This window comes from Branchiostoma belcheri, unplaced genomic scaffold (assembly GCF_001625305.1).
Source record: "Branchiostoma belcheri isolate BF01 breed outbred unplaced genomic scaffold, Haploidv18h27 scaffold9, whole genome shotgun sequence".
NCBI classification, from domain to species: domain Eukaryota; kingdom Metazoa; phylum Chordata; class Leptocardii; order Amphioxiformes; family Branchiostomatidae; genus Branchiostoma; species Branchiostoma belcheri.
Window position 1 is genome coordinate 3749713 of NW_017804575.1, and position 21823 is coordinate 3771535.

The following is a 21823-nucleotide window of genomic DNA, read 5'->3' on the forward strand; positions in this document are numbered from 1 at the left end:
ACATTTGGCCATTAAAAAAGAGAAATGAACCTTCCAAACACCAAATTAGAAAAATTAGCCTTACTCTATATTCATTTTCAAATATGCAATTGGAGAAGACCCTCCTTGAAAGTTACTTGGGAGAAGAGCTGCCTGGCGGCAGGTTTATATTTTCGCGCGCTACAGGTCGTTGAACCCGGAAGTGAACTACCTCCTGGTTCCCGGAGGATAGTGGGTAGTAGTGGAGGCGTGACAAGTCGAGGGAGTTGTGCGAACAAAAGCTTCTAAAAAGCTTGTTTCCAGGGCTCCAAATTACTGTGTTTATCGCACAAACCACAGTTTAAACGTGTTCCGTTGTAGATATGGCGGAGTTTGACGAGAGAAGCGGCGTGGTGGAGTGTAAGACGCCCTGGGGTTGCTGGTATCAGACTGTGGATGAGATAGTGGCGGAGGTAACGCTAGAACCGGGAACAAAGGCGAAGGAAATCAAGTGTAAGCTGAGCGGGAAGAAGTTGACAGCCGTCGTGAGGGGGAAGGAGATCGTAAATGTGAGTTTATAGTCTTTGTTTATAACGGTACTTTTGATTGGTAACTTTTATAGCACTAACAAATGCGTGCATCCCATTTTTTAGTTTTGGAAAACCAACACATGCTCGCATGCCATTGCCTATAGGCACAGCTGTCTATGCCTATAAATGGATATTTTAAGTCCAGTTTATTTTTATCCCAGATCTGGCCTTGTGGGTGTAAGTTACTGAAATATATGGAGTTCAGGAGTAAGGTTTGAATTAACACGGGCTAGGAAGGCATCAGAAAGGAGTTGTACTTTTTCACCTTAAACAAGGGAAATCGTAGATTTCAAACCTCCGGGTTTTTTTTTTCTATTGGTTTAGGTTATTTGTTTGTGTGTAGTATGAAAGTTATGTGCGTAATATGTTTGTATGCCGGTTTGATGGCTACTGACGGTTGGTTCGGTATGGACTGTTGATTAACGTGTCTCAGTCTGACAGCCTCCACCGTCACCCGCGCCATTACCCCCGCCGTCATCCCGCGCCGTCATTGCTGCGCCGTCACCCAAAATTTTTATCGGAACCAGACACCCCTCTGTTTGACCCCTTTTGAATGGTAAGACCCAAAACTGCAACCTCCCCATTCCTTAACAACATGGTAAATTCCATTTTCAGCATAACGGGGGTGTCCGGAGCACTTAAAAACCTTTTATTTCGACGCCCATAAACACATATGCAATTAAACAAAAACGTTCTGCACCATCTGCAGCCCAATAGCAATACGTATACCGAACAACAGACCAATCCGTCCAGCCGATCGCGAGAAACAGCTGCTGACAGAAATGTTTCGAACAATAGTAAAACCTCCTCGCGGAAGGATATCTCCTTCCCCGGAGGTAATGAAACCAAGGAGCTTCTCTTTCTTGTTTGAAGCTCCTTGAAGATAAAACAAATTGAAAACGAACAACAAAGGCATAAACTATCTTCTAACGTTGTTGTGTTATGGACCAAAATCAACATTGAGAATTGAAATGAAGTTTTTTTTGCATTAAAATATAAATTACCCGTAGATTATCTTTTTCTATGTCTAAGACTCTTTTTGAAGTACAAATGTAGTAGTAAAAGATATGTACCAGGATGTATTATAATATCTTCAAAATATAAACAATTGAATGATTGACACAAACAAGTGATGTTGAACTGTAGCTAACAAAAGTTACAGAAAAAGGATTTTCTTTAGTAACAACTATTCTTGCATGTTGTTATTTCAGGGTACCGTTGCTGGGAATGTTGTTACAGATGACTTTCTTTGGACAGTTGGTAAGTTTAGGTTCCTGATATGATGGAAAGACTTGATAATTATTATTGCTCTAGTATAAATTCAGTCATTTTTGCAGGGATATGATTCTGCGATAAAAGGGAAAAATGTTTTTCACAGTGTTTTTTTTTTTTTTTTAAGTTTGCAGTTGAAACAGTTCAGAACTTCTGTAGTACATGTAATACATTTGAAATGCATATTTTTTGGTGTCATAAAATCCCATTGGCAAGGTCACTGCAAAAATAAAACCACTGTGAATATGTCAAGAATCAAAGACGTTTTCTTCAATTCATTGATATGCAAATGAGGACAACATAGGGGCTGTTATTTTGATGCTATGAGTATGACAATTTTTCTGATAGATATCATACAGAAAAATTTTTAATGATGTGAGTGGATATGCTTCATGCAGAGTTTTTTTTTTTTGCTTTCCCGTTTGTAGAGGATAACAAGTTACTGAGGATAGTGATCACCAAGAGTGACCGCACGGGCCGAGACTGTTGGCAGTCTCTACTGCAGGGTCAGTACCCCGCTGACCCACAGGTGTACGACAACATGGAGAAGAAACTGACCATGGAGAGAGTCCAGAGAGAGGTCAGTCTAAACTGTGTAAAAATTGTGCATAACACTGTAGGTTGTGTTAAGAAAAATAACAACTGTAATACTTGTATTCAGAAAAGGTAGTTTGGTGCATCCAAACTTTAACCAACACTTACAAGCATTCTGACATGAATGAAGAGTAATTTCCTTGTCAAAGTCCATGTGATGATATACCTACAATACAAAACAAGCAGAAGTTGGTTTCCTGAGTCATTTTTGTCTTACCACGTCTAGGACCTTCCATCGGAATCTGTATAGGACAGTTACTGTTTTGTTACTGGTAAGTACTGTCACTGGTCTGACAGACTTTTTCATGTCCCTTTATTTTTCATACAACATATTGGGACATTTTATTTTCAACTGTTGTTTGTACAGATCTGTCTGTATCCTCTTTTTATAACATCTGAAGACCAAAACATGACTTTTTTTACTTGTACCATGAACATACATTTTGGTACTTTATATCCCTTTTTAAGTAACATACTTTATAGAAATCATAAATAATTATGTTTTCCTGCTGGTAGATTTTCTTATTGTACTTGAGCATTTTTTTAGAATACATTGTATAGTATATAACACAAACATTCATGTTATGATGGACACAGTGCATACATGTACTACCTGGTTGATATGAGGAGAAGCTGGAATACACATTTTTATATAATTGCTTGTTCTCTTGACTCTTTTCCAACTCTTTATGGACAATGCAAGTTTCAGGGCTGAAGTTGCCTTGGAAAGAATGTGGCATGAAGTCTTGTTGCATTTTGTGTGGGCATGCTTGCTGGTACCATTCTGCATGCAAATGTTGAGAAGTACAGTAGACCATTCCTCACATTAAGGTTGTTCATGTTTTGAAATGTGCATGACATTGTACAATGTGATGCACTGTGGAAAATATGTCACAAAGTAACACACATGGCCAGAGGGCCAGCAACTTTGACGTATTACCCAAAGTGCATCATATCATGAACGAGCCTGTAGAACACTTGCATCACTGTTTAGTGTTGTTTAGCACCAACAGAGCATGTCATGTGTGTATGTGAGTTTGTGTATGTGTGACTGACTGTGTGTGGGTGTATTAACTTCGTGTGTGTGTGTGACAAATATGCATGAATGCATGATGTGTACATTTGACAAGGACTGTAAGTTGCAAAGATTGAAGAAAAGACTACAAAAACACATTGTGCAGATTCATATACTTCATTCATTTTCAAAGAACAGTTAATATTCTTTCCACGTCAACAAAATTCCAGGACCTTTATGATAGTTGGTCCACTTACAAGTTAACTCCATGAATCAAGGGAAAAATAGCCTCCCAAATTTGCCTACTCACTGAATTTCATCAATGGTAGCAAGAAGGCAATCTGTAAGACAGTATTGTTTGTAATATGTCATCTTTTACCACAACCATTGTTACCAGACCCAAGGCGTAGAGAACACAACCTCCTGGGAGCAGATATGGCAGTGGGATGCAGCTCACAAGAATACTATTGCAATTGCAAATGCAGAGTGTAAGTAGGGAACAAAGCTGTAACTTTGTGAATGGCATGCTGTACCTAGAGGCACCATGTACATGTAGTTGTAGCTGTGACTACCTGTTTGAGCATGTATGCATAATGTTCATCTGTATCTGTATAGCTGGTAGATCCATTCTTTGGTGTAACACACCAGTTATACAGGCATGCAGCTTGGTAGCAGCTGCTTACATGTATATTACAATGAACGGCCTGTAACATCTGACCTTTGCACATCTGCGATAACTGCAAGCTATCTAGTGTAGTGAGGATGCCCATACTGTAATTATTCATATGCAAGACTAATCACTGGCAGAAATGGTCACAGAAAGTTTATCGCTTGACCAGCATGATATCTCAGTTGCACTTGTCTTGTAGTTTACAATGTATTTTTCAAAGGTGGAAATGTAATGTACAACATGTATTACAATGTATTGTCAATGCACATGTACTTAATGGATATTCATACCATGTTCCCTCATCCTCATGTACGTAGCTATAAAAGAATAAGTTTGTTGAATAAATTCCAGAGTTTGTTTTATTGTGCATCCTTCAGTGTTATCCTTCATTTAAGTGTGTTTGAGCTTGCAATTGGTACCAACAAGCATGACCCACTCCTTACATGCACACAGTCTGAATCATTACAGATCGTAGGGCATCATTTCAAAGTGGAATGCAGTGCCTTTGATGAACGTAAATGATAATTCTGAGATACTGACTCGGAGATACTTTGCCACCTGAGAGGTTATACACCAACCTTCCCAAAAGGATACTAGTAAGGCCACACCAATTTAATTTCTTGGTTAACGGATTCGCCCGCTTCATTTTTTTGATTTGCAAATGAAAATAAAAATTCAGAATCAACTGCAAAATGCTCATATTTTGCCCTGAACAGTTGAAAACAATCCTTTCCTTACTAGTTGTTACAGTTATTCCATCTTTCAATGCAGTTGTATCATTAAAAGTTCAAAATTCATTCTTTAAATTTTGAACCAGCCTGGTGTGTTGACTTCATGGCTCCTATCATACCATTTTGGGCCATGATAGGATGCCTAGGCCTGTTTTTATTTTTATTTTTTTTTCGCCCGCCCGCTCCATTATTTTTCTAGAAAAATCTGTTAACCAAGAAATTAAATTGGTGTGGCCTAAGAAAATTTTGGATGACCTGTCAGTCACTGTTCGCTGATCAGTTCTTTGCCATTTTGATGACGTACATTGAGCTCTGAGGTTCAAGAAACATTTCTTGCTACTGAATTTAAGCTGTGCTACTTTCTTTCTTCTTCCATCCACAGAATCCAGGGCTGAATTTTGCGGATGCTGAAATAACGGGAAATTACCACGGAGGAGGACCCCAGTGGGACACATAACAGCAACTCTTCAATAACTGGGAAAAGGAATCTGTGCCTTTAACCTTCACCCAGCTGAGGTACCTTTTCGGCACCAAATATGTATTTATTTTGGTGATTTGGTCAGGAGGAAGGTTAAACTGCATCGAACAGTCCATTCAATGTTTGGAGATGATTAAAAGACTGCTATGACTACATCGCAAGAGTTATGATGTGGCAATTTCAAATCAAAGCTGCATTTCAGTGACCACCCTGGAATTTCAAGATATATACAGTTGAATGCTGTAGATGTCTTCAAAATCAAGAGTTCATAGTGCAGCTGTTAAAAAGGGACTACAGTAAACTCATCTAAAGTGGTGCAATGCTATGACTGGTGTTCTTTCTCACTTATGTACTTTTAGTGGTGTTTCAGATTAAATACCTCTTCAATGAGAGTTTTGTAATCAGACTTTCCTGCTTAGCTTTTTATTTTGCATGAAAATGATGTTTTGTAATAACAGGGCAAATGCCTACTTTTGGGGTATATCACTAGTTAGTTAAGATGAGCAGCTGTTCCTTTAATTTCATTGGAATATGCAATCAAGTTCTCTTTCTGTTCAATATTGTTCTTGAAAACAAATCAGGAAAAGTAGCTTTTCTATTTATTTTGATTGTCGTAGCAAGACGTACATGAATTAGATTTTTTATATTAAAGGTGATTTATGTCATGAAATGGTGTTGTATTTGTTCGTTGTGTGTGATTATAAAGAAGTCAGCAGCTACCCTCTTTTTCAATCTGCACCAAGTGTCATCTACATATCGAAACCAGTTGGCCGGGGGAGAGGGTAGCTGCTGACTTCTCTGACCACATCAACCAGATAGATGACAACATCAAGTTCACACAGGAGCCAAGCCATGACAACATGCTCCCTTTCCTAGACACCAAAACTATCGTAGAGGAAGATGGTAACCTTCGTTTCGAAGTGTACAGGAAACCAACCCACACTGATCAGTACCTGGCCTTTGATTCCCACCACCCTTTGGAACACAAACTAGCAGTGATCAAAACTCTCTTCCATCGTGCAGACAACATTGTCACTTCAGACCAAGCCAAAACAGACGAACATAGACACCTCCGAGGTGCCCTGGCTAAATGTGGCTACCAAAACTGGACTTTCAACAAAGCGCTCAAACCTTCAGATCAGTCTAAGAAAACCCAGAAGTGCAAACCATTGACCAACAAAAACAAGGCCAACATCACTATTCCGTATGTCCAAGGAGTATCTGAGAAACTCCGACGGATCTTCCAAAACTTCAACATAGCCACTAACTTCAAACCTCACTCAACCCTCAGACAAAGACTGGTACACCCTAAGGACCGACCTCACAAGGGTACCAAGGCGAATGTTATTTACAGACTCAAATGTGAGGAGCCCAATTGTAACAACACCTACATCGGAGAGACAAGTCGACCGCTTAAAGTAAGGTACAAAGAACATTGCTGACCTAGTGCCAACGGCTACTCCTCAGCTATTTTCCACCACCTACAACACAACCAGGGTCACTCTTTCAAACTCGAGTCCACGGATGTCTTAGACCGCGAAACACGCTGGTGGGAACGGGGTGTTAAAGAGGCAATATATGAAAGAATGTACAACCCCACCCTCAACAGGGAAGGGGGGCTACGGGTCGATCTTTCCGGCACTTGGGATTTGGCACTCCCAGCCCCGAGGACAGACAACACTTAAGCTCCTGTCCTGTATAACAGGAGCTTTCAGACTAATTTGCATCATCTTGTCTTGACTTGTCTGACTTTTGTTCCTTTTTCGACTTCCAAATTTGTCTTCACTTTATTTGCATATCAATCAACAGGTTGTGTATATAAACCTGCTTTCCCCTCTGGTCTCTCAGTCACTGACGAAAGCTAGTGGATACTAGCTGAAACGCCTGACGTTTTCAAAATCATATCCAGTTGCTTGAGTAACTACTGTGACACTAGGACTAGTTTTTCTCTGCCTTACTACCAAATTGAATGCTTGCTTTCTGTGCTATCAAGCATTTATGTTTATGCGCAATATGCAGATACAGTATTTATGTATGTATGCGCAATGTGCATATTTTTTCTTTAATGATTTGATTTATTGAAATTGTAACAATACAATACACGTGGAACAAAGGCAGCTGTTGCTGGTGTTGCTTCCCAGACATAGAACAAATACAGGACAGACAATACTCATTTTCACTTGAGTTAAGTGAGGAAGTGCCTTTCCCAAGGGCACAAGATCAGTGGCATGTCCGGACTCGAACCCAGGATCTCTTGGTTCCGAGTCTAGCTGTTACGCCATACGACCCCATGTTGTACAGATACACGTTGTTACATGACGATGAACTAGTCTAATAAATCAGTCCCCACACACTGTTGAAGTCTGAACCCATCATTCTTGCTTTTATTGGTAAGTACAAAAGTCACCCAGCAAGTCATCACGAGAACAAAATCATGTTTATCAGTTCCAAACTGTCACAGAAACAGACACGTAGGTTCTTCTTTTATTTTAAAGTCTCATTTAAGATGGACTGACATAAATGCAGTGTAACAATTATACCCAAATCATCAAGTAAAATGACAAGTATATCTAATGTCTAGTTATGGCAAAATTTTGATCAGCAAGATGAAGGTAATTACTAGTATTTTGCCATCTCATCGCTTAATATGCATTTTTGTATCGCATTGAAAAAGCTACTAATTTTTTTCTCTTTAAGATTTTTTTGCTTCATTGTTGTTTCACAATGGATATAAAACATTCAGCTCTCCAGGAAGAAGATAGTCTAATATTGTGTAGAAACAAAACAAAACAAAGGTAAGCAGGTAGCAGTTCACAAAAAGGAAAAAAAAAACACAAGAAACAAGATCATTCACAACGATCACCCGAGGTATGACCTTAATAAGTGCAAAATATCATTTAATATTATTATTATTATTGCTTGCAAGTATTCATTTATTTCATGCTAATCCTACATGTATTATAGTATCAAGTTTCGAGAATATTTGACACTTTGGGGTAAGAACTAATTATACAACATTTACATATGTTGTAAGCAGTTCTGGGGTTTTAACAATTACAAAGCTAACAGTGAAGAAGATTGCTGTAAAGCAAGATAGAAATCAATGTCATAGATGCAATGCCATAGATAGACCCAATGTCACAATGCCATCCACATATCCTGCCACCGCATGATTTTGGTAAGAAACAAGACTGGCAATGAAAACATACATTGCCATGGCGACGGTGGTTCATGATAGGGTTATTGTTTGCATGGCACTGCCATCGTTCCATGATTTTGAGCAAGACAGATACAGTGCACTCCTTCCCCCGAGTGTATAGTGAACGAGCCCCGGGGTCACAGAAAGTAGGGCCATCCGTGGCAGACAGGTCTTCTGGGTCTTCCCAAGAGTTTCCAGGAATGTGGGCATAGATGTGGGTCAGAGAAATGCCTGTGGACATTCCATTCCTGTGGACAAAATGCCTGTACCATTCCTAGAATTCTTGCGAATTGCACACAATACTGTACCATTAGGCTCCTCCCTAAAACATCGCCAAAAAATACAGCAGTAAGTTAACAGTGGAAACTTGGGGGTATGTTGTTCATCTACATGTACGTGCATACAGCCATGTAAACCAAACACTCCAATGAAAATCCTGACCACATCAACCCCTCCACAAAAGCATGTTGGTAGGTAGGTGTCAGCACATACAATATCACCCCTCCCCCCTTCAGGTATTGTGGAGTTCCTCACATTGGCATTGCTCAAACCATACACTGTAGGGCATTTAGTGCTCCTAATCATGGTTCTCAATCAACTATTCAGCAAGAGGTCATAATAAAAAAAGGGCTGGGAGAAAGACTTAAATCTGACTACAGTACATTCACTCCCTGAAACTGTTTGTAGCAATATACAGACTTTTCCTTCATACTCTGAGAGACAGCTGCTAAGCTGAGACATAGCACCATGCATAGAAAAAAGAATCTGTCTTCAGTAGCCTACTTTTTTTCATCTTAGAACCAAGAAATTAACCTTGTGCAAGATTATACATATAATTTTATGTAGAAACCACTAAGATAAGAAGTCGGTTGGGCTTGGCAGTTTTTTTTTTTTTTGGGCTGATGACAGCTAGCTATCTTTACCCCTACAGGTTAGACTTGTTAACCACTTCTGGCGATCAGCCCGTTCACTTCTGGCTGCAGGAGTTCCTTGACCATGGTCTCCACCATGGCATGGAGCTCTGCTGCAACCGACTCAGGAGACCTGAAACATCACAGAAACAGTATGTCAACAGCATGGAAACAGCACAGAAACAATATATTGAATGAATGAGTGAGTGAGTAAGTGAGTGAGTGAGTGAGAGAGTGAATGAATGAATGAATGAATGAATGAAAGAATGAATGAATGAATGAAGACCTTTATTGTACACACATACCCACTGGGTATATTAACAGCATGAAAACAGCACAGAAACAATACGTTAACAGTATGGAAACAGCACAGAATATATTAAGCCAGCATGGAAACACCACAGTGGAACAGAAACAACCTAGAAATACCAACAGTGCAGAACACATCGAAACTGTTAAAACAGCAATGAAACGAAACAGCAACAGCACCTAAAACAACACAGCAATAGCATACAAGCAACACGTCAACAGCACAGTGCAAACTATAACAATAAAGAAACATCTTAGAAACAAGATATAAACAGCACGAAAACAACACATTAGTAAGACATCACCAGGTTGACCTGGCCCTGTCCTTGGTGCTGAAGACAGCACCAGGTTGACCTGGCCCTGTCCTTGGTGCTGAAGACAGCACCAGGTTGACCTGACCCTATCATTGGAGCTGTGGTGCTGTAGACAGCACCAGGTTGACCTGGCCCTATCCTTGGTGCTGAAGACAGCACCAGGTTGACCTGGCCCTGTCCTTGGTGCTGAAGACAGCACCAGCAGACCTGGCCCTATCCTTGGTGCTGTAGACAGCACCAGGTTGACCTGGCCCTATCCTTGGTGCTGAAGACAGCACCAGGTTGACCTGGCCCTGTCCCTGGTGCTGTAGCCAGCACCAGGTTGACCTGACCCTGTCCTTGGTGCTGTAGACAGCACCAGGTTCACCCGGCCCTGTCCTTGGTGCTGAATTCTGGAGTGAAGGACAACTGACCCTCCAGTGCCAGGCGGCAGGCACATCTCTGTGTAGTATTTGATCTTGGGCTCCGTCCCACTTGTTCTCAAAGTCGCCACACAGCCATTTTCAAAGCTGAAGGTGATCATCTGACTCGCCTTGCTGGTGGGAAGCACCTGTGATAGAATCAAAATCAGCTTGAGAACTTGAAGTACAAAATGTCTACCTATAGCTTCAATCCTATATGATGCACAGCATCACCTCTACCATCTTTTACCAGATTTTTTTTTGGAAACACACAAATGGACACTTCTAGAAACAGCAGTTGTGTTGGGCATCATTGTAAATTAAGTAACAGAGGTACATGTGTACGTCCATACTTACAGGTTTGTTATCTGGCTTGCTGTTGTCATACCCTGCTGTCAAATCTCGTATGTTCTTGATTTTATATGGGCCCAAAGTACTGGGGTACTGGAAACACACAAATTCAACTCAATCAGAAAAGTATTACATACCAACCTGGTACTGGATCAGAATATACAAGCTTGGTGAAGAAGAAAGACAAACATTGTCAGACTAAGATATACTGTAAATTCATTCATTTCTTTGGACTTCATTTTGCAGTAGAAGGGAAAAGTAGTCTTAAGTTTGCAGTTGCAATGATTGTGTAGTATAGTAGAGAAATATATATTCAGAGTATCATGAATTGGAGCTCACCTGGCCAGTTTTGCCATCCCAGTTTCTCATCCTGTCAAACATTTTTGTAATGGTCGGTGGGTCGTGGCAGATGTAGTAAGAATTCTCTGATGTGTGGTAACCATAGCTACAGAAATGATAAAAGGATTATTAAGTGCAGACATAATGATGACAGACATTTCATAATCATAGCTACAAAACAAGTAAAATCTGAGATTTTACACCTCCGGGCTTTACAGTATATTTCTATATAATGATAGGGTTTTAAACAAAGAATTTATCGAGACCGGACACCCCTCAGTGTGAGGGGTCATATACAAGGACCAGGCCGAGAATAGCTTAAACATGCCAAAGGTCAACGGTCGCGACCACTTTCAAGCTCAAAGGGGTGTTTTCGGGCCACCAAAAGGCACCATTTTCACGCCCGAAAACATACAATAAAAAACAAAAGAACGTGCATCATCTGCAGCCCAACAGCAAAACATATTCCGAGTCTCAAAAGAATCTGTCCACCCAACCGCGAGAAACAGCTGCGAACATGAAAATCTAAATCTCTCACAAAACCCTTCCGCAGAAGGATGTCTCCTCCCCCGGAGGTAATAAAGACCCTAAAGATTGCAGTGCTTACGTTTCAAAGATCCTGTTGAGTTGCTGTGTGAGGCTGAGCTTCTGACTGGCCAGCCAACATGTCATCTCTGCCATCACCACAGACGCACTGATCCCATCCTTATCCAGCACATTAGTGCCATACATAAACCCTGCAGAAACAAAGTGGTATATAAACCCTGCAGTAGAAGTACACAATAGCTGCAGTCACATGGCAGTACATAACCCTGCAGTAATACAGAAGTACACAAATGCTGCAGTAACATGTCAGTACATAAACCCTGCAGTAACAAAGTAGTACATGAACCCTGCAGTAATACCGAAGTACACAAATGCTACAATAACATGGCAGTACATAACCCTGCAGTAATACAGAAGTACACAAATGCTGCAGTAACATGTCAGTACATAAACCTTGCAGTAATAGTGAAGTATACAAACACTACAGTAACATGGCAGTACATAAACCCTGCAATAATACAGATTTTACACAAACCCTGCAGCAACATATTTATGGCATTAACTGACACCAGTACATACACTATACAGTATGGTAATAGATACTAACACAGAAAACTGAATAAATTATGCCTCTTGTTGCTACCATGGAAATTTTACTGACCTATGGCCTCTTCAAAAGCAAGCAGTACAGTCTGTCCCTTCTTCATCAACTCATCAGCTTTGTTACCCATCCACTTAAAGCCAGTAAGTGTTTCCTGAAAGACAAGAACATCAGTGTGAGACATTAAGACAAACATCAGAGTGAGACCCCATTTAATTAAGTTCATGATTGCAACAATGCTATACTTCAGCATCAATACTATGTGCACATTGTTACTGTCAGTGTATTAAAGTTCTGGCATTAACATAAAACCACTGCAAACACTTCAAAATTTACATCTTACAGAAGCATTTTACCTCAAAGTTGAAGGATTCTTTGATTGCGATGGCCCTGAGAATCTTAGATGATACAGTGCTGGCTATCATCCATACATCTTTGGTATCTGGAATAATATTAATAAAGCCATGATGTATTAACTTTGTAGTTTGTACTCTCACACCACCCATTGTGGAACATCGGTATGATAATAGTGAAAACAGGTACAATTGTAGTTCTTACTAGACATATTTTGGCACATATCATAAGCTACCACACTGTACAAAACACACAAGGGATGAACTGTAAGGGCCAGACATTTCCAAAACAAGATGTTACCTTTGTCTGGGTTCTTCTGTCTCCAGCACTGCCACGCCCACCAGCCCAGGAGAGCACCAAGCTCATTCCCCGTAAAAACCTTCCAGGAACCACTGAAAAAGCAAAAAGAAAGCTTTCTTCACATAAACATCAACTGTTAGCTTCTGTTACATATACAAGCATTCTTAGGCCGGACCAATTAAATTTGTTGTTTCACGGATTCACCCGTTTCGTTTTTTTCTGATTTGCAAAAAAAAAAAAAAAATTCAGGCTCTGAATCAACTCCAAACTGCTTATATCTTATTCCATATTTTGGCCCCCAACAGTTAAAGGAAGTCCCTTCTCTTCAGAGTTGTTACAATTTGTCCATCAATCAATGGAGTGGTTTGATTAAAAGTTTGAAATTCATTGTTTGAATTATAAACCACCCTGGTACGTTGACTTCGTGCCGCCTATCATGATAGCATGTTTTTATCTTTTTTTTTTTTGCCCTTTATATTTTTTCTGAAAAAATCAGAGAACCAACAAATCAAATTGGTGTGGCCTTACATTAATTTTGAAGCTTTGTTCCATTTTTGCTGGTATTAGAGTTGCCCTTAACCTTCTACCTGCTGCCAAAAGGCTACCTTAAATAGCAGGCTGAAGGTTAAACATGGAATGCAAAGTAAAATGTTTCCTTACTTTTGTCTCTCAGCCACAGCCAGCCTGTCAGCATCAGGGTCATTGGCCAGGATCACAGAACTACCATGTTTCTCCGCAGTCTGCATAGCAAGGTCCTGCAGACATCAACAACAACAAACAAACAATGTTAGGTCTTACAAACAGCAAACATAACCACCAGGACCTACAAACTTACAATAGCAGGTTCTCAGAGACAAACAACAAACAACATAGCATCCTATATATACAACAAGCAAACAAAAAACATCACAATAAGGCCACACCGACTTAATTTTATGGATGACATCCACGCGCGCATTGATTTTCGCCTGTCGCCCTCAAAAAAAAAAAAAAAAAGATCACCTCCACCGAGGCTCTGGCCTGGCTCTAGGCCTGGATAGTCCATGCTAGTCAGCGACAAAACGGAGCCGAGCACCCAGGCTATCGAATTCGAAGCTCCACGACTCAAGAACTCAGTACATAAGTATAGTACAGATTTATAAATGCCACAAAAAGCCAGCATGTGCCGGCTTAACTTGTCGTTTACGTCACTATGTACTGTCGGGAATTCACAATACCAGCTTTGTATTCTTCTTCCTGTGGTTCAGTAGCATTTTTATTTTTGGCCGGAATTTTTTTTTTATTCGCCCGCGCGCACTAGTTTGGGGGTCTTCAGAGGATGTCATCCATAAAATTAAATCGGTGTGGCCTAACATAGTTCCTATCTCTGAACTTACCAGTGCACTTTTGCCCTCCTCAGGGTTAGGAAACTTAACAGTTGGGAACTCAGGGTCTGGTTTTATCTGGAACAGAAACATCCAGGATTATAGCTGTTGTCAATTTTATTGAAATGTATTTTTCTCATATCATGACCTGACACATGTTCTATAACCTCACCTGTTCTGTGACTTAGACTGGGCTTGTTCCTAAGATCTATAGAGTGACCTGTTCTTGTGACCTATGAACTGACCTTTCCCTGTAAACTATGACATAACATGACCTGTGACCTATGAACTGACCTGTCCCTATAAACTATCATAATGACATATTGTGTCCTGTGACCTATGGTCTGAGCTGTCCCTATAAACTATGACATATTGTGTCCTGTGACCTATGGTCTGAGCTGTCCCTATAAACTATGACATATTGTGTCCTGTGACCTATGGTCTGAGCTGTCCCTATAAACTATGACATATTGTTTCCTGTGACATATGAACTGACCTGTCCATATAAACTATGACATTGTGTCCTGTGACCTATGAACTGACCTGTCCTTGTAAACTATGACATTGTGTCCTGTGACCTATGAACTGACCTGTCCCTGTAAACTATGACATGTGTCCTGTGACCTATGAACTGACCTGTCCCTGTAAACTATGACATGTGTCCTGTGACCTATGAACTGACCTGTCCTGTAACTGTAAACTATGACAACACACCCTGTGACCTATGAACTGACCTGTCCTGTAACTGTAAACTATGACAACGCACCCTGTGACCTATGAACTGACCTGTCCATATAAACTGTGTCCTGTGACCTATGAATTGACCTGTCCCTATAAACTATGACGTAACATGTCCTTTGACCCGTGAACTGACCTGTTCCTCCACAGGTATGAAGCTGGGTAGACTGAAGGCCTGGAAGGCCTGAACTTCAAACTGGTACCCCACCCCGTGCATGGCTGTGTATGTGAACTTCACACTTGTCTGCTGGTTGTTTTCCCTGCAAAGGAAACCAAGTCGCTTAGATACAGCTATCTTTTTGGTGTAACAGTACCCTGGTAGTCCTGTTTGTTTTTATGGCAACAGCAGTTCTGTTTGTTGGTTACCTATGGCAATAGCAGTTCTGTTTGTTGGTTACCTATGGTAACAGTAGTCCTGTTTGTTGGTTATCTATGGAAACAATAGTTCTATTTCTTGGTTACCAATGGCAACAGTAGTCCTGTTTGTTGGTTACCTATGGCAACAGTAGTTCTGTTTGTTGGTTACCTATGGCAACAGTAGTTCTGTTTGTTGGTTACCAATGGCAAAAGTAGTTCTGGTTGTAGGTTACCAATGGCAACAGTAGTCCTGTTTGTTACCTATGGCAACAGCAGTTCTGTTTATTGGTTACCTACGGCAATAGCAGTTCTGTTTGTTGGTTACCTATGGCAACAGTATATATAGTTCTGTCTGATGATTATCTATGGCAACAGTAGTTTTGTTTGATGGTTACCAATGGCAACAGTAGTTCTGTTTGATGGTTACCTATGGCAACTGTAGTTCTACTGGTTGGTTACCTATGGCAACAGTAGTTCTGTAGGTCCTGATAATAAGCCTTGGTGATCCTGTCCATAGGGTCCTGACACAGCGGACTCTGCTCACAGACAGACACGTCCCAGGATGTCTGCCAGGGCTCCAGGTTGGCACTGATGGAACTGGCGATGCCCTTGTCATGGGGGGAGGTGATCTGAGAAGAAACAGTGCTTGTGTAAATACAGATCTGTACATGAAAAAAACCTTGTGCAAAAGTATACATTAGAAACTAAAAAGGTAACAATTGCAAATGCATAATGTTTACCTTTACATATGGTTTGCTCAGTTAATTGTTACTCAAATACATTCATATATATGGTCAGACAGGAGTCTAAATCCCTCCTGCTATAAAACTGCAACATGATGTAACCCAACACTAGTTACCATGGTGACAGACCTCTGGTTCAGGTCATTGACCTTATTTGTTGGAGAGGAAGAGGAGGAAGAAACTGAGCAAAAAGAATATGCTTTCCTTCTGTGAAGGTAAACATAACAAGGCTGGTGTAATGGTGTAGATCTGTACATACCTGTGACCCGTTGTTCCAGTAAACCTTGTATCCGTTGTCCTCCTTCGGGTTGTGCGAGGCTGTAACCATGACGCCAGCAGAACATCCAAGATGGAGAACACTGTAAGGCTACAACACAGAATAGCACATTTGTGTCAAAACTTATTATACTGAAGAAATATATAAACAATTGTTACACTCATGGGACAACCTCAATACACATGGGGACATTCTCAATACACATGGGACAACCTCAACACACGTGGGACAGCCTCAGAACACATGAGACATCCTCAATACACATGGGACAACCTCAATACACATGGGACAACCTCAACACACATGGGACAACCTCAATACACATGGGACAACCTCAACACACATGAGACAACCTCAATACACATGGGACAGCCTCAATACACATGGGACACCCTCAATACACATGGGACAGCCTCAATACACATGGGACAACCTCAACACACATGAGACAACCTCAACACACATGGGGACATCCTCAATACACATGGGACAACCTCAACACACATGGGGACATCCTCAATACACATGGGGACATCCTCAATACACATGGGACAACTTCAACACACATGGGGACATCCTCAATACACATGGGACAACCTCAACACACATGGGGACATCCTCAATACACATGGGACAACCTCAACACACATGGGGACATCCTCAATACACATGGGGACATCCTCAATACACATGGGGATATCCTCAATACACATGGGGCAACCTCATCACACATGGGACAACATCAGCACACATGGGACAACATCAGCACACATGGGACAACCTCATCACACATGGGACAACCTCAACACACATGGGACAACCTCAACACACATGGGACAACCTCAACACACATGGGACAACCTCAGCACACATGGGACATCCTCAACACACATGGGACAACATCAGCACACATGGGACAACCTAAACACACATTGGACAACTCAACACACATAGGACAACCTCAACAGCAACTGTAGATCTTAGGAACAGATTTCTTACCACATAGGGATATATAAACAATTGTTACACTCATGGGACAACCTCAATACACATGGGGACATTCTCAATACACATGGGACAACCTCAACACACGTGGGACAGCCTCAGAACACATGAGACATCCTCAATACACATGGACAACCTCAATACACATGGACAGCCTCAATACACATGGACACCTCAATACACATGGACAGCCTCAATACACATGGGACAACCTCAACACACATGAGACAACCTCAATACACATGGGACAGCCTCAATACACATGGGACACCCTCAATACACATGGGACAGCCTCAATACACATGGGACAACCTCAACACACATGAGACAACCTCAACACACATGGGGACATCCTCAATACACATGGGACAACCTCAACACACATGAGACAACCTCAACACACATGGGGACATCCTCAATACACATGGGACAACCTCAACACACATGGGGACATCCTCAATACACATGGGGACATCCTCAATACACATGGGGATATCCTCAACTACACATGGGGCAACCTCATCACACATGGGACAACCTCAACACACATGGGACAACCTCAGCACACATGGGACATCCTCAACACACATGGGACAACATCAGCACACATGGGACAACCTAAACACACATTGGACAACCTCAACACACATAGGACAACCTCAACAGCAACTGTAGATCTTAGGAACAGATTTCTTACCACATAGGGAGTTGGACAGATCTTGGAGAAAAGAAAGACTGGAACCTCAGCGTGCAAGAAAATCCCTGCAGTCAGCTGGGCAAACCTGAGAGGAACAGTCAGTATTCAAGACCAACTCTATGGGTAATTATATTTCAGTCCATACCATAATGATATGGTATGGATGAAATATATTGTGTTCTCTCATGTTTCTTCTCCTCCTTCTTCTGCCACACAGTCAAAGGGATTCATCTCTGTCATTTTTTAGCCAAATGACCTGAAATTTGGAGGTAAAGTGGGCCAATACCCCCAGGCGTTTTTGTCAATTTCTTGATACATGCCTTTGAAAAATTTTTATGAAGGTTTTTTTTGGCATTTTTCGACAAAAAATGGATTTTTGGATCCTGAGCCCCGGTATTACAACCAAATGATCTGAAATTCGGCATAAGAATACCTTGAACATGTGTCTACAGAATAGCAGTCACATATTTGACATACACCACTTCCAAATGACTCATTTTGGGGACTTTAGTGGCTATTTTCAGCCAAAAAAGGGCCAAAAGTGCTATACTTGTTCCATGTTCCATCTAAAGAATGGCCCATTCCATCTATCGTTGGCTATCGAACACGTGCTCCATTGCGGGTTACCTGGGGTCATGTTGCACGTACGTCGTGCGCAATGACCCACACATTCAATATTGGACTGAAATATGCTGTATTTGCTCCCAAGCAAATGTCAGCCTTTCTAGTTCATATGTTCTTTCCTAACTTGGAATATACATTACATGCACTCAATGTACTGATTTACCTTATTTGATGGACATTGCTACAATGATAATAAAACATCAACAGGCACGAACCTTTGGCTGTTGTGTCGACTGTCAAAACCAATGACAATCCCTGTTTTCTGCAAATCAGGAAACGTCTTCTGCAGGTATCGCAGAAAACCCTGGAATTTACAGAAATGGTTGTTTGAAAGCACTAAGTAAGAGTTAACTGTCATCCCAAACATACATTCAAGTAGTTATAGTTAACATAACCTTCTATATGTATGCTGTGTAATACATATAGCAGGTTGATACATACAGATGTACATAGAGCAAATTTTCAGACATGTATGCATACCTTAAGTTCACACACCTTTGCATATAGCTCATGTCTACATACATATGCATGTAGCATCTGTGTATATCATCCACTAAGGCCACACCAATTTAATTTCTTGGTTAACGGATTCGCCCGCTTCATTTTTTTTGATTTGCAAATAAAAATAAAAATTCAAAAATCAACTGCAAAAATGCTCATATTTTGCCCTGAACAGTTGAAAAACAGTCCTTTTCATCCTAGTTGTTACAGTTATTCCATCTTTCAATGCAATTGTATCATTAAAAGTTCAAAATTCATTGTTTAAATTTTGAACCAGCCTGGTGTGTTGACTTCATGGCTCCTATCGTACCATTTTGGGCCATAATAGGATGCCTAGGTCTGTTTTTATTTTTATGTTTTTTCGCCTGCCCGCTCCATAATTTTTCTAGAAAAATCCGTTAACCAAGAAATTAATTGGTGTGGCCTAAGTAACATATACGCTACTAGTTACATTCAGTCTGACCTGTGCTGTTTGTATAATGGTGAGGTCATTCATCTGGGAAAAACCCATTCCCATCCTGGACCGCAGACCTGGAAAACAGATCCAGAAAAATTCCACATGAGAAGTAAACAAAAACAAAATGAAGTAAACAAAAACACCTTGACGAAAGTTTTGATTTTCATCAATATAAGTTTCAAACATGGTAAACCCTTAAAAGCCTTACCTGCAGTTCCAAATGCCATTCGCTGGCCGAGCCTGCTTCGTATTTCTTCCACATTCTTGTCAAGGACCAGCTGCTTCAGAACCCCTCGGGTAGCCTCAGTCTATGGTGGAAAAGTTTGTGTTGGTGGGCTTTACAGATGTTCAACTGCACAAAACTATCATGTAACCGTTACAGTCACAGTTGGGGCATCATCACTAGAATTTAGCTTTAAACAACTCCTGCACTCAAATGTGCAAAGATTGAGTGTAACAAGCCGTTCAGTGTGATATGCCTACAAAGCTGGTGTACGTGTTACACCGAAGGGCGTTATACCGGCTATACCGATACAGATACAGTCCAATCTCTCCTTTAATAGGTCCAAACGATGTAGTTATCAGTAGTTGTATGTGTACTAATTGTCTGTTTTTATACCACATGTTTCTTCTGTTCCTGCAATTAGCCCTCGGGCAAGAATTTGCAATAAACAATTTATTTGAAGTCACAGTCAGTAGACAGTTAAGTTATAGACACTAGGCTGCCCAACTAAACACTTAACAGAATTCTTCAACACAAAAAGCTGAGTCAGACACAAATGCTTGGACCAAATGGTGGGGACAAATCTACGGTTACGTCGATGAAGGTTAGACATCCAGGTAATACAATACGCCAAAAAACAGTTACTCAAGCAACTGGATATGATTTTGAAAACGTCAGACGTTTCAGCTAGTATCCACTAGCTTTCGTCAGTGACTGAGAGACCAGAGGGGAAAGCAGGTTTATAAGATAACAGGAGCTGTATAACAGGAGCTTTCAGACTAATTTGCATCATTTTGTCTTGACTTGTCTGACTTTTGTTCCTTTTTCGACTTCCAAAAATTTGTCTTCACTTTATTTGCATATCAATCAACAGGTTGTACTTATAAACCTGCTTTCCCCTCTGGTCTCTCAGTCACTGACGAAAGCTAGTGGATACTAGCTGAAACGTCTGACGTTTTCAAAATCATATCCAGTTGCTTGAGTAACTGTTTTTTGGCAAATCTACGGTTGTTAGAATACCAAACATTTAAGAATTATTGACTGTCTATTACCTCATAAATTGACATCGAATGGGGGGTCCCTATTAGCCAATGCCATCTGGCTATATAAAGGTAACGCTAATCAAGACAGGTTGACAAATTGAATGATTGATGGATAACGTTTAATGTTTAACAAGTGGTCTTAATTACTGTGACCGCATGTGGTGGTAGGCCCTTTACTCTTCAGTCTAGCTAGTGGCAGGCACGGCAACTAGTGTTCGGATCATGCAGTCATTTGTGCTCATGACCTTCCCTTGATCGGACCAACTGCGTGCCGATGTAGTCCGAAAACGGGGCCGTCAGAAAAAAACGTCACCTCCTGCCCTCAAAGGATCTAAATTTAAGCTGACAGTGGGGATGAAAACGACCGCGAATTTGGGGCTGACAGTCGCTTCAGGTGGCAGCTTGGCTCCCCTGCCGCGCAGACAAGTTGCTACTCACCTTGTCCCACCCCATCCACTGCCGTACGAGCCCGTCCAACTCCGGGTCGCCGACAGACGGCAGGGTTTCCCCCGCTCCTGTTCCGCCCACTTCGGACTCCGCCGCCATTTTCTGCAGGAACGCAGCCAAATGTAACCTGTTGAACTTTCACCTCACGTCTAGCTTATGCAATCCCTGTTTCAAGTGTTTGTATTTTGATGCCAAAAATGATAAATTGTCTGAAACACATCCTCTTATAGCTGTCTTGAAGATAGAGTGTTAACCTTATACCCACTAAAACGGAACAAAACATCAGCTCCATATTTATAATAGCAAGGACATTGATATTACTTTTATTGCTTAGCTTTACGCACTGTAACGTAAGTAACATTTGATTAGTCTTTGCATGAAACTTTCCTCGTAGCTTCGGAACTGGACTTAATT

The 21823-nt window shown here is 41.0% G+C and overlaps 2 protein-coding genes across 5 annotated transcripts; one reads left to right on the forward strand and one right to left on the reverse strand.

The window, feature by feature from the left end:
* Positions 1-178: 178 nt before the first annotated feature.
* Positions 179-5965, forward strand: LOC109487746 (nudC domain-containing protein 2-like). 4 transcript variants are annotated; one of them, XM_019791811.1, is made up of 5 exons: positions 179-527; positions 1760-1808; positions 2249-2400; positions 2641-2686; positions 5213-5965. In XM_019791811.1, exons 1-4 carry the CDS (start codon positions 342-344, stop codon positions 2662-2664), a joined length of 411 nt encoding a protein of 136 aa, XP_019647370.1. In that variant the 5' UTR covers positions 179-341; the 3' UTR covers positions 2665-2686; positions 5213-5965. The 4 variants fall into 4 exon arrangements, with proteins under 4 accessions (XP_019647370.1, XP_019647368.1, XP_019647371.1 ...); XM_019791809.1 differs by lacking the exon at positions 2641-2686 and adding an exon at positions 3827-3917 and having other exon boundaries at positions 5213-5964; XM_019791812.1 differs by lacking the exon at positions 5213-5965 and adding an exon at positions 3827-3888.
* A 1699-nt stretch (positions 5966-7664) lies between these two features.
* LOC109487759 (phosphoglucomutase-2-like) lies at positions 7665-21526 on the reverse strand. Its single transcript, XM_019791825.1, has 18 exons — positions 21401-21526; positions 19905-20004; positions 19703-19770; positions 18954-19042; positions 18115-18199; positions 16395-16502; positions 15852-16021; positions 15172-15295; positions 14310-14375; positions 13594-13688; positions 12934-13025; positions 12636-12721; positions 12340-12433; positions 11740-11869; positions 11133-11238; positions 10800-10886; positions 10455-10591; positions 7665-9551 (listed from the first exon to the last, which is right to left on the reverse strand). Exons 1-18 carry the CDS (start codon positions 21506-21508, stop codon positions 9449-9451), a joined length of 1848 nt encoding a protein of 615 aa, XP_019647384.1. The 5' UTR covers positions 21509-21526; the 3' UTR covers positions 7665-9448.
* Between the last annotated feature and the right edge of the window lie 297 nt (positions 21527-21823).

Excerpts from the sequence above, each read along its gene's own strand:
- LOC109487759 (XM_019791825.1), bottom strand. The coding sequence starts at position 21,508 with ATGGCGGCGGAGTCCGAAGTGGGCGGAACAGGAGCGGGGGAAACCCTG. Across the intron at positions 19,771-19,904 it reads AATGGCATTTGGAACTGCAG|GTCTGCGGTCCAGGATGGGA; the intron begins GTAAGGCTTTTA and ends TCTGTTTTCCAG. Across the intron at positions 10,592-10,799 it reads GCAAGCCAGATAACAAACCT|GTGCTTCCCACCAGCAAGGC; the intron begins GTAAGTATGGAC and ends ATTCTATCACAG.
- LOC109487746 (XM_019791809.1), top strand. The coding sequence starts at position 342 with ATGGCGGAGTTTGACGAGAGAAGCGGCGTGGTGGAGTGTAAGACGCCC. Across the intron at positions 1,809-2,248 it reads TGACTTTCTTTGGACAGTTG|AGGATAACAAGTTACTGAGG; the intron begins GTAAGTTTAGGT and ends TCCCGTTTGTAG. Across the intron at positions 2,401-3,826 it reads TGGAGAGAGTCCAGAGAGAG|ACCCAAGGCGTAGAGAACAC; the intron begins GTCAGTCTAAAC and ends CATTGTTACCAG.